This window comes from Ovis canadensis, chromosome X (assembly GCF_042477335.2).
Source record: "Ovis canadensis isolate MfBH-ARS-UI-01 breed Bighorn chromosome X, ARS-UI_OviCan_v2, whole genome shotgun sequence".
NCBI lineage: Eukaryota > Metazoa > Chordata > Mammalia > Artiodactyla > Bovidae > Ovis > Ovis canadensis.
In genome coordinates, this window is record NC_091727.1 from 31791856 (window position 1) to 31808212 (window position 16357).

General features: G+C 41.9%; 1 protein-coding gene across 13 annotated transcripts in view; it reads right to left on the reverse strand.

The window, feature by feature from the left end:
• The window catches only part of DMD (dystrophin), a 2687035-nt gene that overhangs the window by 153192 nt on the left and 2517486 nt on the right, over positions 1-16357 (reverse strand). For 6 of the 13 annotated variants that reach the window (XM_070291492.1, XM_070291495.1, XM_070291496.1 and 3 more), the window contains exon 1: positions 1452-1968. The exons of the other annotated variants lie outside the window; for them this stretch is intronic. In XM_070291492.1, coding sequence (XP_070147593.1) covers positions 1452-1471 — 20 coding nt within the window. In that variant the 5' untranslated portion in view covers positions 1472-1968. Of the gene's footprint in view, positions 1-1451; positions 1969-16357 lie in introns of those variants that run through there. 13 annotated transcript variants of the gene reach the window in all.

The window sequence follows — 16357 nt, forward strand, 5'->3', positions numbered from 1 at the left end:
GGAAGACTCGAAGGGTGGGAATGGGAAAATATATTTAAAAGTTTCTGCTACTGTGGGTAGGGAGTTTAGGGGGGTGGGTGTCAGTGTAAACCTCAGATATCCTATTCTAGTCCCCATTTCTTGTTCCCTGTGATTGTTAACATTTTATTCTCTTCGGCTCAAGCCAGGGCAAAGATGATTGCCTCCGTGACTGTTCCAGCTGTTACTCCTCCTCCGTTCTGTTTGCTTTTCAGGGCTTAACTCCCACCCACCCTCAACTTCAGCCAAAGCAATTTCACTTCAGGGTCGTGTCCAATCCAAGATCAAACAATGATGACTGAAACCAATTCCACGGTGATCAAGGGTCAGAAACCTTTCATATAGCCATGTTGTTTCATTTGCTCTTCTGCTTTTCCAAGAGGAACTGGATTCTCCAAAGAGGGGATTTGGGATAAGGAAATAAAAAATCTAGACAAAAAAGAAAGGGTGATGGGGGATGACAGGGAGAGGCCACAAGGATAAAGAAGCCAAGAGACCAAGAACAGCTTGTTGGCCACATAGGTTTATTTCACTTAAAGACTTTGGTTCATCACTTACACTGGATGAATTTTTTTTTCCACGTTAAAGTATTTTATAATTAATAATATGTCTCTCTTGGGCAACCAAACCCTTTCAATTCAAGCTTCAAACTTAACTTCAAATTGAACGGAGATAAACAGCGTCCTGCCCTATTCATTGTCATGATTTGACCAAGAATGACAAACTTTGCTTAAAGACCAGCACAGACACCTGGAGAAACGCGAGAAGGACACCCAGAAATGACTCCACGTTCAATCCCAGGGGGCAAAGAGGAAAAAAAAAAAACAATAAACACCCTGAATCCTGTATGTCAAATCCTTGACTTTTAGGCTCTCCTTGCCTTTTCTTTCTCTCCTGATTTCTCCAAGTCTTGGGGCATGGGACGAACACAGTAGAAAATGCAACGAGGGAAATGTCAGTTGGAATCCTCGGAAGAAATCAGGCAGAAAGTTGACCTTTTGGCACTTGCAGCGCAATGGAAGGTAGAGCCTGGCGCGCCCCTTCCTTCTGCGAGGTCTGGAGACGGTTTAGGAAGCCTGCCTGGCTTGCGTCCACACAGATAGCCCGGAAAGGAGCAAAAAGCTCCCGCAGCTCCAATCCCCGCGTGGGGAACGTTCTGTCCCCTCTGGGTACTGTGAGACATCAGCCTTTTCTCTCCGAGCCCGTCCCAAAGTCGGGGGAAGGGGCTCCCAGCGAGCCAGGGGGGAGCCCCGGGGGCGCACCTGCTGCGGCGCTGTGGGGACTCACGGGGGGACCTTGCCCTGATGGCCGGCCGTCTGGAGCCCGGGATCGAGCCGTCACGCGAGTCCAAGTTTTGGCCGCCTCTGCTAGCACCCTGCTCGCGCCACAAGTGCACGGACTGCGGCGATCTGAGGGCGGCGCGGTGCACTTACCCTTTGAGCTGTTCCCTCATGGCTGCTAGGGCTCCGCGGTCTGGGGAGCGCGTGAGCGGAGGAGTGAGCTTCCCAGAGCCGCCGGGCTCCCCGAAAGTCAAGCGCCGCCGTCGCCGTCGCCGCCGCCGCCCAGGCTCGAAGCTGAAAGCACTGCGGAGGAGCCGGCGCGGGCTAGCAGGCGGGCGGGCGGGCGGGCGGCGCGCGGGAGGGGGCGCTGCAGGCAGACGGGGCGGGGCTGGGCCGGGCTCCGCCCCTACCTAGCGCCCTGGGAACCCGGACTCCGGGAGACCCGGCAGTCGGGGCTTTCAAAACGGAAAGGAAAAAGAGAAAAGCAAAAGAAAGACGGAGCAGGAGATTTAAGGTAGTGCCGGGAACCTGCAAGCCACACATTGCCCTACCAGCACCCCCTTAAATCCTCCAGCGAGACAACTTGTTGCCTAAATAAATGACCTAGGTGCAAATGACCTCATCGCAGATAATTAAGTGTGTGGGCTCAAGAGTTTGCTTTTTAAAGAGTGAAAGATAAAAAATTCACGAGCATAATTCTTCCTCCCCCTGCCCCAATCGAAGATTAAACTGATGGAGCTGTAAGGACATGAAATTCTAGTTTCGCTTATCCTGGGCTAACTAGGTTTTAAGGAAACATTTGTGTATTTGTGACAGCAGTGGTTCTCATCCTGTAGTCCCAGGACCAGCAGCATCGCCTGGGAACTTAGAAATGAAAATTCCCCGGGCTCCAGCCCAGAGAGAGCTACTGAATCAGAAACTCTGAGCACAGTGAACTTTGAGAACCAGTGGTATAGACTCTTTAAATAAAAACCACCACCAATGGTGTGGTATGGTGTGGTCTTTTAGTATTCTTCAGAGAAATCTAAAAGGAAACCATTTCCAATGGAACGTTCTATTGGAAAAGTTACAGGGCCTGGTAGTTCAAATACTTCTAATTGCAGAGTTTGCAATATGACGACACAGGTTAACTATGCAAAATTGTGACAAGCTTCGAAATATTCCAAAGAGAAGAAAGCCTTTATGAGCACAAGAATTTTTCTCAACCTTCACATAATATCTTTGATTAAAGAGTCCAAAGGGTATTTTCAGATAAACTTCCTTAGTGGTTTCATTGTCCCTGTTTGTCCATTTATTTTGTTGGCCTGCTTTTCTTTTTTATCGTCTTTCAACCATTTCATTTTCACTCTCTGTTCTGGTTGATTCATTCTTCTTCAGCTTACAGTTTAAAGGGTTCCCCTTTTTCTTTTTTAATGTCCTCTCTCTCAACATTTCCCCCTCACTCCTTCTAGGCCAGAATGTTTGAGCTGAAAGGATTCTAGCTGTCAATCTCTTTTTCCTATCTGCTACATCACAGCAAAAGAGGCAAAAATAATGTGCATGAACCAAAGGTAAAGGGAGTGTGAAGTTTCTTCATTACCCTTGACAAACCACATACAAATGTAAACTTTATAGGGAATACACCGTGCACGCAGGTCTGATTGGTGTTGCTATTTTAAAACAAATAGAGCACTTCTTGGGGCTTCCCAGGTGGCTCAGTGCTAAAGAATTCATCTGCCAATGCAGGCACCGCAGGAACTGCAGGTTCGATCCCTAGGTCGGGCAGATTCCCTGGAGGAGGAAATGGCAACCCACTCCAGTATTCTTGTCTGGAGAATTCCATGGACAGAGGAGCCTGGTGGGCTACAGTCCATGGGTCACAAAGAGTCAGACACAACTGAGCACACACACAGGCACTTCTTGCATTGTACCTGATACACTGAGACATTATTGCTATCTTTTAGTTATTTTGAGCCAGTGATTTGTGGACTCGGCTGCTATTAAAGTCTGAGAAGCAGAGGGCACACCAGGACTGGCTTTGCGTGAGGCTGTCCCTTGGTCTCATTGGAGATTCTAGGTCTGCCCCTATCTTTGGGGAAAAGGGATTCCTGTTCTGTGATAATGAAGTGGTGTGGTGGCCTTTGCAGTTAATCAGTGATGTCACCTCTGTGCCAATGTAGCAAGTGAATGACTTAAATATTGTTTATATGTATTCCAATGAAAAGATGCAAACCTTCCATCCTGGACATTTGTAAATATTGGAAACATTGTCTTTCTCTTCCTTTCTAGTTTGTTTGTTTTACACTTTTAAATTACCTGCTTGAGATTCGGGGATTCTGCTATGTTTCTCTTAAATCAATGCTCAAGTCTACTTTCTCAGTGTTCAGCTAGAAAACTACTCAAAACAATTCATTGGGAAAAAAAGGGAAAATTAGAAATTATTATTCAAATTTTCTCTTACATTTGACAGATGGCAATCCTCAAAAATATATCATTAGGTTCTTTTTTAGACTGGTGTTATAGGCCCTTTGAAGGCTTCTTCCCAAATCTCGATGTTGTTTTCAAAACTAAATACAGAAAGCATTATTAAGAAATGAAAAGGTCATCACAGCAACTATTTTGTTATTTATTTCAGTTAGAATATCAATTTTGCTTATTAGGGAAAGCCGTTAAGAAAAGAATATAATTTATATATTTTCATTTCATATATCAATTATATAGTGATGCCATGTATGATAAAACATTAATTGCTTGCTTGTAGTAGCTCTCCTCTTCCTCCTCATTATTACTGTTCTGATGTGAACCACAGACCATAAAGCAACTTAAGTTTAAACCCTGCCTTTAAAACCTACCACAAGCTGCTGGTCCCTCGTACCATGGCTGGAATGTGGCCGTGCAAAGATTGGAACTAGGGAGTCTGGCTTCAAGGCCCATGTAATTAGCTACTCTGTCAGGCTGCCGTGCAGAGAAGTGGCTTCTCCTACTCTGGAGGAAGATCTGTATGTTTTCTTCTGTGCTCATGAGCGATCCCACTGCTGGCTGGCAGCAGAGGAGAGTCAATTTGCTAGAAACAGAGGTAAGGAAGGAACTAAATAGATAAGGTCTAGGAAGGCCACCTAGTACATTTTTCCATACACCAAACTCGTCTTTGAACCACTTAAACGTTGTTGGTACTTAGAAAAAGGAGGACCTCTCTGATCAAAGGGACTATACTGGGTATCTCCCCATTCTCTCTTCCAGCTCTGTTCTATGCCCTTTTCCACCCTGCTCTATGGCCCAGGGGGTTGGACCTCTGTGGATGGCATCAATCAGGCTCTCTTGCCCTTTGGCTTTCTTTCACTTTCAGCCAATGGGAAGCAGTGATGAAAGGCCTATAGCAGGAGATGAAAGGGTAGGAGGAGAGAGATGTCGGGGTATTTATTCCCCAACCTCCCTCCTGTTGTTCTTGAGCCTGCCAGTGGCCGAGTTTCTTTATGGGGCCATGAGTCTCGCTGTGTAGTCATTTCTACAGCATCAGCATGCTCCAAGGACCTTAAACCATTCCCTCCTCTCACCCTTGTTCTTTCTCCTACAGTGCTCAGGCTTTAGTAAATAGTCTTTCACCACACTTTCTACAAGTCCCACTTTTGAGTGTATGATCTGGTTTTTCTCCCAGGACCCAGATCAAACAGGGACCCACCCAGTCAAAGTCACCCTCTGGGGTACTTGGCTGGTTGCTGAGTAGGGACCACTGATTAAGGAGAAAGTCAACTCCACCAGTTGGAGCTGAAAAGGAGATTAGACTTGGTCACTGGATAGATATTTCTAGAAGCCTCTTCTGTAGGCCCCAAAGGAGATTCTGGCCTACTGGGGATAAAAGCAAGTCAGTAATTATAAATGGTGATCACATCAAGAAATAGACAAGAAACAGATGATTCTTTCTCAGGGCTTTAGGGCTCTCCTCGATCTCTGGGAGAATGTCAAGGTAGGGATTAGAGAGGTGGGCACATCGGGAAGGACCTGGTGTGCTGATCCAAAGTTTGACCTGCATGCTAAAAGGTACAGGTGAGCTTTATAAGGAAGGAATTTAAGCATGAGTGTGGCTCTGTCAGATTCCTCTTTCAGAAAAATCACTCTGGCAATGGTGCAGGGCTGGATCAGAAGAGTCTGGAATTAGGACACTGGATACAAGTTGACTGCAGCATGAGGAGGATCTGAACAATGACAGCGGCAGAGAGAGTGGGGAAGTAATACAGCAGTGTTCAAACTACAGGAGCCTTGACTGATTGGACGTATACATGGGCTAGAAGGAAGATCTAGGGCCATGGTCCCCAGGCCTGGCTGCCACTGGAATCACGTGTGGAATGCTAAAAAAGTCAGATGCCTGGGTCTTACCACCCTGAGGTTGTGATTTAATTGGCCTTGGGCACTGGGACTTTTAAGGCTCTTCAGGTGATTCTGACATGCAGCCAAGGTGGAGGATGACTAGAGGATTATTGTTCTAGAGTGACTCCCAAGATTGGGTGAGTAACACTCACCAAGCCAGCACTTTCAGCCAGAGGGGGGACAAATTTAGGCAGAAGAGGGTCAGGGAGAGATGATGAGTTCAGTCTTGAGCCTGATGACTCAGAGGTGGCGGTGTGATGTGAAAGGCAGGCGGACACCCGAGTCTGGAACTCAGAGGGAAGGTGGCAGGAATAGAGCTATCCTTTGGACATGGTAGTAATGCATGGCGTGGGTTTGGATGATTCCATTTAGGTGTATATGTGTGTGTGTGTGTGTCTGTCTGTCTGTCTCTGTGTGTATGTGTGAAGATTCAAGGGTGGAGGCCAGGCTGTTCCTATCTTCTACCAATACACCCCTTTTCTTCTGAGCTGCTTACGGTTTCAATGTTAGCCTGACTTTACCAGGGTGAAATGAGGATCAGCAAGGGAAAGGAAACGACAGGGAATGGGCTGCAGTGGGGACTTGCCTGGGTATGGCCCTAAAGGACTTCACCACCTGCTAGGGTTCAGCTTCCTTCTGGCTGCATGAGTCTGCATCCAAACTGCATTTTGCTCCTTCACTAATCTTAAGTATGAGTGCATGCTAAATCACTTCAGTCATGTCCCTGACTCTTTGCTACCCCATGGACTGTAGCCTGCCAGGCTCCTCTGTCCATGGGATTCTCCAGGCAAGAATACTGCAGTGGGTTGCCGTGCCCTCCTCCAGGGGATCTTCCCAACCCAAGGATCGAACCCACCTCTCTTAAAGTCTCTTGCATTGGCATGTTCTTTAACACTAGCACTACTTGGGAAGCTCAATCTTAAGTATATAACCTGTACCACTTTATAAAAATTAATTTGGAATATAGGTATTGCTTCAATTAAGCCTAACACACAGTTTATAGTAAAATTTCAACATTTGGCTATCTATCCAGTAAACACATAAGGATCTCGTGTTTCTCTTTGCACAGTACAAGTATTAGCCATGAACAGTGAATCAGACATCTAACAAATCCTTCCAGTGATGGTGAGTCATTGTTAGGGCAAATACCATGGTGTGCTAATTAAAATATGTGTAAAAATCCCTTTCGATCAATCTGAAACCCTGCATCTTGGGGATATCAGCATACCCAGTCAGTTCACATTAACTGGTAAGTGAAGGGACCACCACATTCAGACACAGCGTACTTCACACCCACACAAAAGCCTATTTTTCCAGGCTCTTCCCCTGCAGGGAGGCAGAGTAAGCCAGACTGAACAAAGTTCTCTGAGCCAGCTACCATGTGAACCAGAGATTTCAGCACACAGGCTCCAGAGGAAGTCACACTGGGCTTCTCTCTCATACAGTATTCTTCTAATAAGATTTTTCAAAGCTTCACCGAGCCACCTATATCAGACTGAACATCTAGAAAAGATGTGAAGTTTAGCATCTTCACTAAAATCAAGCCACACTCCATTAACCTCACAGGCCCAGCAGTTCCTCCCTGGCAAAGAATTCTGCTGTGTACCTATTAGCCTGCCAACTACGGAGCTACCCCGGTATAGGGAGCACACCACTTCCAGCTCAACAGCTCAACGTGGATGCTGGTTAAGGTGGTTCAGGCAGATCTGCATTTCTGGTCCACCTTAAGGACAGCTCAAAGCTGTAACTATTAGTCTGCCTTTCCCAAATGGCAGTGCCAAATAACAGGAATTTCAAAACTAGGCAGAAATTCTGACACTCTGCAAAATCTGCCTTCCTCTTCAGCTACAAATAAGGCTTTGTATTCGATTAGACTCACAGCAGGTGAAAACCCCAATTAGTGAATTCATTCTGGGGCCTCTTCCTACCTTCCTCCCACACACCACCCTAACCAAAAAAAAAAAAAAAAAAAAAGGAAGTCTTTTCTCAAATCACAAGCAGATTAACTCTTTGGTCTACCCAATCAAACTGTTCACCACATGAAGAATTTTCCTAGGAAATCTGGAGGCTGTTTAAAGATGTACCTTTTGTGACTTCATAATGGGGGTTAGAGAAAATCCCATTTTGCCAGATTTTATTGTTCTCTTCCAATCCATAAATACTCTCAGGTTTTCTGATCAATCTAGAAATTACAGTTTTTCTTTCTACCTGAATACTCGCAAAGCCAATATTATCTAAAGCATGATTAATGGACAGTCTGCTACAAGAGAGAATTATTTTTAAGTTATGTTCTTATTTTGGTATAGTTGAGGAGAGAGAAAAATATTAAATTTTAGTTTAAACACTATGCTTTGGCCTTAGGAAGCACACAAAGTCTATATTTCATACTTTGTAAATATTTATTTGTCAAAGGAAATTCATCACTGGACTTGGTTAGAGATTTGGTTTGAACGTCCAAAAAAAAAATAAATAAATAAAGCAAGAACAGCTTGAGTTTTTAGAGTGATTTACCTATACTTTGTCAGTTGCTTCTGTGGCAATAATTCAGAACCCAGTTTTATTTATGAGCATATGATTAAAAAAGAGCAGCTTTGTCTTTTTTTAATTGTTTTAGTCCTGTCACTTTTCTTGAAACAAGTCGTAGGACTTATTATCCACAAGAAAATACTGAACATACATCAGATAGTAAGGCAGCTTTTAGAGGTAGTCATCTGTTACTGTTGGAAGTTCATTTCATTTTGAGGCTTTTTAATTAAAATGCGAAATTCTACATACATTCCTGCCTAAATTACCCCCTTCTGAAATAGTCGAACTTCATTAAAAAAAAAAAAAAAGTTAAATCCTAATGTAACCATTTTTAATACTTCTGACTTGGTTCTTGAGATCCTAATAGTGGGGGTGGGGTGGGGGTGGGGTAGTAAACAAAGGAATTACCAGTCAATTAAGTGAACAAGGAAGTCCTCTTAAATTGAAACAGATAAGGAAAATTTAATATTCAAATGCTACCCTATGAAGACACTAGGGTTTCTTTTTTTCCCTTTGAGATGAATATCTACCAGAATCAAAAGCAGCTTCTTAATCTTCAGCCAGCGTAGCTCCACATTCTAGCAGAAGCATTAACCAGAGCAAGGCAGAGCTCTAGACCAATTCTGCCCCTAGAGGCCAGTCACTTAACCCTTTGAGACCAGTTACTTAACACCTCTGGAGCTCTGGTGGTAAAATTCAGACACTATTGCAGGAGGCTAGAGTACAGGTCAAATCACACATTGACTATGAAAGCAATTGGATGGCTGGAGGATACTCTGTTCATGCCAAGTAGCTGGTTGGGTAGGTATATTTCCTGAAGTTAAAGTGCTCAATCGTGTCCGACTCTTTGCAACCCCATGAACTGTAGCCCGCCAGGCTCCTCTATCCATGGGATTCTCCAGGCAAGAACACTGGAGTGGGTTGCCATTCCCTTCTCCAGGGGATCTTCCTGACCCGGGATCATACCTGGGTCTCCCGCATTGCAGGCAGATTCTTTACCATTTGAGCCACCAGGGAAGCCATATTTCCTTAAAGGAAACCCAAGAAGTTCAGGAATACTGTTAGGAATATAGCACGAAATAAATTTAGCACTGTCATTTTAACTTTTCGTTTTTAGACTGTTACATAAAGAAAAAGGAGAGATCTAAGAGTTCTAGTCTTTTCTCTTTAGCAAGTTTCAAAGGGACCCTTTCTTTCTTTTGTTTTTTACATTTAAGAGGGAAACAAATGGGTAAAATAAGATTTTTTTTGAGGGTGGGGGAAATAAATCACTAACCATCAGCCTAAGATAGGAGTAAAGTTTATATCAAAAGGTCTTATTTTAGGGGGCTGAGGCTAAAATAGCAAGACTATTCAAACATGTTAAAAAATATATTCACATTGCTATTGGCCAAAGAACAAGTGAATGTTGGTTTCATGGGGGACAGCAGGAGAGAAAGATTCCTTACACTCTGGTAGAGAAGGACTCTGAGTGCAGGCCTTGATTAGCCAGGATGTGGGAGGAATTCCCCACAAGAAAGGGAAATGGAGGTTAAAAACCTATTTAACCAAGTAATGATTCACCAAGGGCTGAATCTTATACTTCAGCTGTCATTTTGTCCAGACACTTTTTGAAGATAAAAGGGAAATATGAATGCAAAGAATTTTAACTAATTCACAGATTCCCAAGAAGTCTTTTTCATGTCCCATACCTAGACTAAGTTTTGCTGCTAAATATTCCCGTATATTCATTTCTTTAAATGACTGCAATCATGGTATATTTATGGAGCACTTACATATGTCTTTGCTTATCAGTCAAACTCTTCTCATTTTTCATTATCATTAGTAACACCTGGAAAGTGTCTGGAGGATGGACTTGGAAATATTTTAATATTTCAACATTATAATCAGGTTCCTCTCACCAGAAAGACTCAAATATGGCACTGACCTGAAGGAGCTTACAATCTACTTGACACAGATTCACATGTGACGAACCCCAATATCAGACAGATTATAAATATAGAAATGGAGGGGAAAAAAGCCAAAAGAGAGAGGTGGTTAGTTTGACCTCTTGGGATTAGGGTACATACATTTCAATTAAGAGCTAATTAGGCTTATACCATCAGGCTTCATGCATGTTTCTGTTAGTGTAAGAAGAGCTAAAGTAAGTTTCTTAAGTTGACTGTGAGCTAACCTCTCATATTAATAATTTACTAAGGCATAGATTTTTTTGGGAAAAGTTAACATACTGCTGTGTTATGAAATCAATTATGCTTTTCTGGAATACAAAAAAGTATTGGGCCATTATTGGATTTTATGTCTCAGGAAGGCTAATACACAGAAAATACCAACTGTCCCATTAGAATATGAAATCACAAACTTGATTTACTGTCAAGCTTGTAGTATGGAAATCTAGGTCCTTACAGCTTGAAATTACTCTCATCCCTTAGAAGCTTATTCTCATGTGTTGGCTAGAGAAGAAAAAAAAAAATGGCATCACCGTGGACAGAGGAGCCCAGAAGGCTATAGTCCATAGGCTCACAAAGAGTTGGACACAACTGAAGTGACTGAGCACATAGCACGTACTTTTGAATATTCTTCTCTTTGAACAGAATTAAATTTGGGGTGGGAAGAAATAAGCCTGGAAAAGAGGGTGTGGATTAGAATGGAAATATATGCTATAGAGACTTTCACAATAGTCCAGTTATGATATGATAAAGGCCTGAACTAACAAAGTGCCACTGGAAATTGGTGAGAGGGTTGAATTCAAGACAGATTACGGGACAGAATCAATGCTGCTTTTCAACTAATTGGAGGTGAGGACTAGAGGGAAGGAAAATTAGGATTTTTGATAATGACATCATTACCTGAGGATTCAGATTTGTGTTTATACTGTATGTGTATTTACACCTCACGTTGTTCCACAAAGCCTCTAGGGCAACTTCTGAGACTGCATAAATTTCAAAAATTAATAGATAAAATTCAAGGTTAAGGAAATAGAATGAAATATGAAGAAGGGAGGAAAAGTTACAACCCAGATTTGAAGACCACATAGTTTGGTATCCTAGTAAATTTAGTTATGTACACCAGCCAAAATGAGAAAGACAAACAACATAAAGTGTTGAAAAATATATGAAGGAACTAGAACTCTCATGCTTTGCTGATAGGAATTTATGTTGGTATAATAACCACATTAGAAAACTGTTTGGCAGGCTGTATAAAAGCTGAACATATACATTCGCTATGACTCAGAAATTTCACTTCTTGATATATTTCTGAAATGGATATATACATATGTTCACCAAAAGACACATTTTAGGATGTTTATGATATTTCTTTTTGGTGTCATATGTCCATCAACAGTAGATTGTAACATTTAGCACATTTACACAATGGAATATTATACAGCAATGAGAACAAACAACTTCATACGACAGGGATGAATTCAAAGCTTAAAAAGCCAGATATGGGGGGGGGCGGTCCTAAAACGGTGGAGGAATAGGATGGGGGGATCACTTTCTCCCCCACAAATTCATTGAAAGATCATTTGAACGCTGAGCAAATACCATAAAACAACTTCTGAACACTGGCGGAGGACACCAGGCACCCAGAAAGGCAGCCCATTGTCTTCCAAAAGAGGTAGGACAAAATATAAAAGATAAAAAGAGGCACAAAAGAGTTAGGGGTGGAGACCTGTCCCAGGGAAAGAGTTCTAAAAGAGGAGACTTTTCCAAACACCAGGAAACCCTCTCACGGGCAGGTCTGTGGGGAATTTTGGAATCTCAGAGGGCAACATAACTGGGAGGAAAAAATAAATAAATAAAACCCACAGATTAGGCACCTAGCTGCAATTCCCAGCAGAGAAGTAGCCCAGATGCTCGCGTCCACGGTGGGGGCTGAACAGGGAGGTGTGGACTGCATTGCTTAGGGTAAGGACTGGGCCTGAATGCCTGAGGGCAATCTGAGGGAGCTACCTTGAGACAGCAACCCAAACCCTGGGATAGCTGGGGGGTGGGGGGGAGTGGGGAGTTGGAAAGAGGAAAGAGAGAGAGAGAAAGAACTTTCCCAGGAAAAGCTCCAACCTAAGGCCCTGCCGGCCCTGCTCACAGAACAAAGGAATGAGCAAATACCAGAGGACAGCTAGCTGGCTGTGGGCTGGCCCATCCCCCTCCAGAGGCAGAGAGGCAGGCAGGCGACAGCCAGAGCTGAAAGGCAAGGAGCAAACTCAGCCCCAGAGACAGCATCCCCTACCAAACTGTGAGTAGGCTTCCAGTTACTAACCAAGTCTTCCTGGAATCCTGGACAGCTGACATCCACCAGGAGGGCTGCAGCCAGAGATCAGCTCTCCAGAGGAGATGCATGGCACAAATGAGATGGTGCTCCCACTGCGCACCCAGGAAACCAAGTGGCTGAGACCAGGGAGATGATAAGACGCACTGCACCTGGGGAGAGTGTGCTTGCCAAGCACCTGGTCACCTGAGCTGCTTGGACATGGGAAGGGCACAAAACACAGGCCCAACTGAGTCTGTGCCTTTGTGGAGTACCCATGAACCTGAACCTGAGCAGCATAGACCTGGGAAGTGCACGCCCCAACATTCGAATCATAGGAGTCCCAGAAGAAGTAGACAAAAAGAAAGGCCATGAGAAAATACTTGAGGAGATAATAGTTGAAAATTTCCCTAAAATGGGGAAGGAAATAGCCACCTAAGTCCAAGAAACCCAGAGAGTCCCAAACAGGATAAACCCAAGGCGAAACACACCAAGACACATATTAATCAAATTGGCGAAGATCAAACACAAAGAACAAATATTAAAAGCAGTAAGAGAAAAACAGCAAATAACCCACAAGGGGATCCCCATAAGAATAACAGCTGATCTTTCAATAAAAACTCTTCAAGTCAGAAGGGAATGGCAGGACATACTTAAAATGATGAAAGAGAAAAACCTACAGCCCAGATTACTGTACCCAGCAAGGATCTCAATCAAATATGAAGGATAAATCAAAAGCTTTACAGACAAGCAAAACCTCAGAGAATTCAGCACCACCAAACCAGCTCTAGCACCACCAAACCAGCTCTAGCACCACCAAACCAGCTCTCCAACAAATGCTAAAGGATCTTCTCTAGACAGGAAACACAGAAAGGGTGTATAAACTCGAACCCAAAAGAACAAAGTAAATGGCAATGGGATCATACTTATCAATAATTACCTTAAACATAAATGGGTTGAATGCCCCAACCAAAAGACAAAGACTGGCTGAACGGACACAAAAACAAGACCCCTATATATGCTGTCTACAAGAGACCCACCTCAAATCTAGGGACACATACAGGCTGAAAGTGAAGGGCTGGAAAAAGATATTTCATGCAAATAGAGACCAAAAGAAAGCAGATATAGCAATACTCATATCAGATAAAATAGACTTTGAAATAAAGGCCATGAAAAGAGACAAGGACACTGCATAATGATCAAAGGATCAATCCAAGAAGAAGATATAACAATTATAAATATATATGCACCCAACATAGGAGCACCACAATATGTAAGACAAATGCTAACAAATATGAAAGGGGAAACTAACAGTAACACAGTAACAGTGGGAGACTTTAATACCCCACTCACACCTATGGATAGATCAACTAAACAGAAAATTAGCAAGGAAACACAAACTTTAAATGATACAATGGATCACTTAGACCTAAAATCTATAGGACATTTCACCCTAAAACAATGATTTTCACCTTTTTCTCAAGTGCACATGGAACCTTCTCCAGGATAGATCACATCCAAGGCCATAAATCTAGCCTTGGTAAATTTTTTTAAAAAATTGAAATCATCTCAAGCAAATTTTCTGATCACAATGTGGTAAGATTAGATGTCAACTACAGGGAAAAAACTATTAAAAATACAAACATATGGAGGCTAAATAACACGCCTCTGAATAACCAACAAATCACAGAAGAAATCAAAATATGCATAGAAATGAATGAAAATGAAAACACAACAACCCAAAACCTATGGGATTCAGTAAAAGCAGTGTTAAGGGGAAGGTTCATAGCAATACAAGCCTACCTCAAGAAACAGGAGAAAAATCAAATAAATAACCTAACTCTACACCTAAAACAACTAGAAAAAGAAGAAATGAAGCACCCCAGGGTTAGTAGAAGGAAAGAAATCATAAAAATTAGGGCAGAAATAAATGCAAAAGAAACAAAGGAGACCATAGCCAAAGTCAACAAAGCTAAAAGCTGGTTCTTTGAAAAGATAAATAAACAAACCATCAGCCAGACTCATCAAGAAACAAAGGGAGAAGAATGAAATCAACAAAATTAGCAGGGAAAATGGAGAAATCACAACAGACAACACAGAAATACAAAGAATCATAAGAGATTACTATCAGCAACTATATCCCAATAAAATGGGACAACTTGGAAGAAATGGACAAATTCTTAGAAAAGTATAACTTTCCAAAACTGAACCAGAAAAAAAATAGAAAATCTTAACAGACCCATCACAAGCACAGAAATTGAAACTGTAATCAGAAATCTTCCAACTAACAAAAGCCCAGGACCAGATGGCTTTACAGGTGAATTCTATCAAAAATTTAGTGAAGAGCTAATACCTATCCTACTCAAACTCTTCCAGAAAATTGCAGAGGAAGGTAAACTGCCACACTAATTCTATGAGGCCACCATCACCCTAATACCAAAACCAGACAAAGATGCCACAAAAAAGTAAACTATAGGCCAATATTACTGATGAACATAGATGCAAAAATCCTTAACAAAATTCTAGCAAACAGAATCCAACAACGTGTTAGAAAGATCATACATCATGACCAAGTGGGCTTTATCCCAGGGTTGCAAGGATTCTTCAATATTTGTAAATCAATCAATGTGATACACCACATTAAAAAATTGAAAGATAAAAACCATATGATTATCTCAATACATGCAGAGAAACACTTTGACAAAATTCAACATTCATTTATGATAAAAAGCCTCCAGAAAGCAGGCATAGAAGGAACATACCTCAACATAATAAAAGCCATATATGATAAATCCACAGCAAACATTACCCTCAATAGTGAAAAATTGAAAGCATTTCCCCTAAAGTAAGGAACAAGACAAGGATGCCCATTCTCACCACTATTATTCAATATAGTTTTGGAAGTTTTAGCCACAGCAATCAGAGAAGAAAAAGAAACAAAAGGAATCCAGATTGGAAAAGAAGAAGTGAAACTTTCACTCTTTGCAGATGACATGATCCTCTGGATAGAAAAGCCTAAAGACTCCACCAGAAAATTACTAGAGCTTATCAATGAATATAGTAAAGTTGCAGGATATAAAATTAACACACAGAAATCCCTTGCAGTCCTATACACTAACAATGAGAAATTAGAAAGAGAAATTAAGGAAACAATTCCATTCACCATTGCAACGAAAACAATAAAATACTTAGGAATAAATCTATCTAAAGAAACAAAAGACCTATAGATAGAAAACTATAAAACACTGATGAAAGAATTCAAAGAGGACACTAATAGATGGAGAAATATACCATGTTCATGGATCCAAAGAATCAATTTATTGAAAATGAGTAAACTACCCAAAGCAAACTATAGATTCAGTGCAATCCCTATCAAGCTACCAACAGTATTTTTCAGAGAATTAGAACAAATAATTTCACAATTTGTATGGAAATACAAAAAACCTCTAATAGCCAAAACAGCCTTGAGAAAGAAGAATGGAACTGGAGGAATCAACCTGCCTGACTTCAGGCTCTACTACAAAGCTACAGTCATCAAGACAGTATGGTACTGGCACAAAGACAGAAATATAGATCAATGGAACAAAATAGAAAGCCCAGAGATAAATCCACACACCTATGGACACCTTATCTTTGACAAAGGAGACAAGAATATACAATGGAGAAAAGACAACCTCTTTAACAAGTGGTGCTGGGAAACCTGGTCAACCACTTGTAAAAGAATGAAACTAGAACACTTTCTAACACTATACACAAAAATAAACTCAAAATGGATTAAAGATCTAACTGTAAGGCCAGAAACTATATAACTCCTAGAGGAAACCATAGGCAAAACACTCTCTGACATAAATCACAGCAGGATCCTCTATGACCCACCTCCCAGAGTAATGGAAATAAAAGCAAAAATAAACAAATGGGACCTAATTAAATTTAAAAGCTTT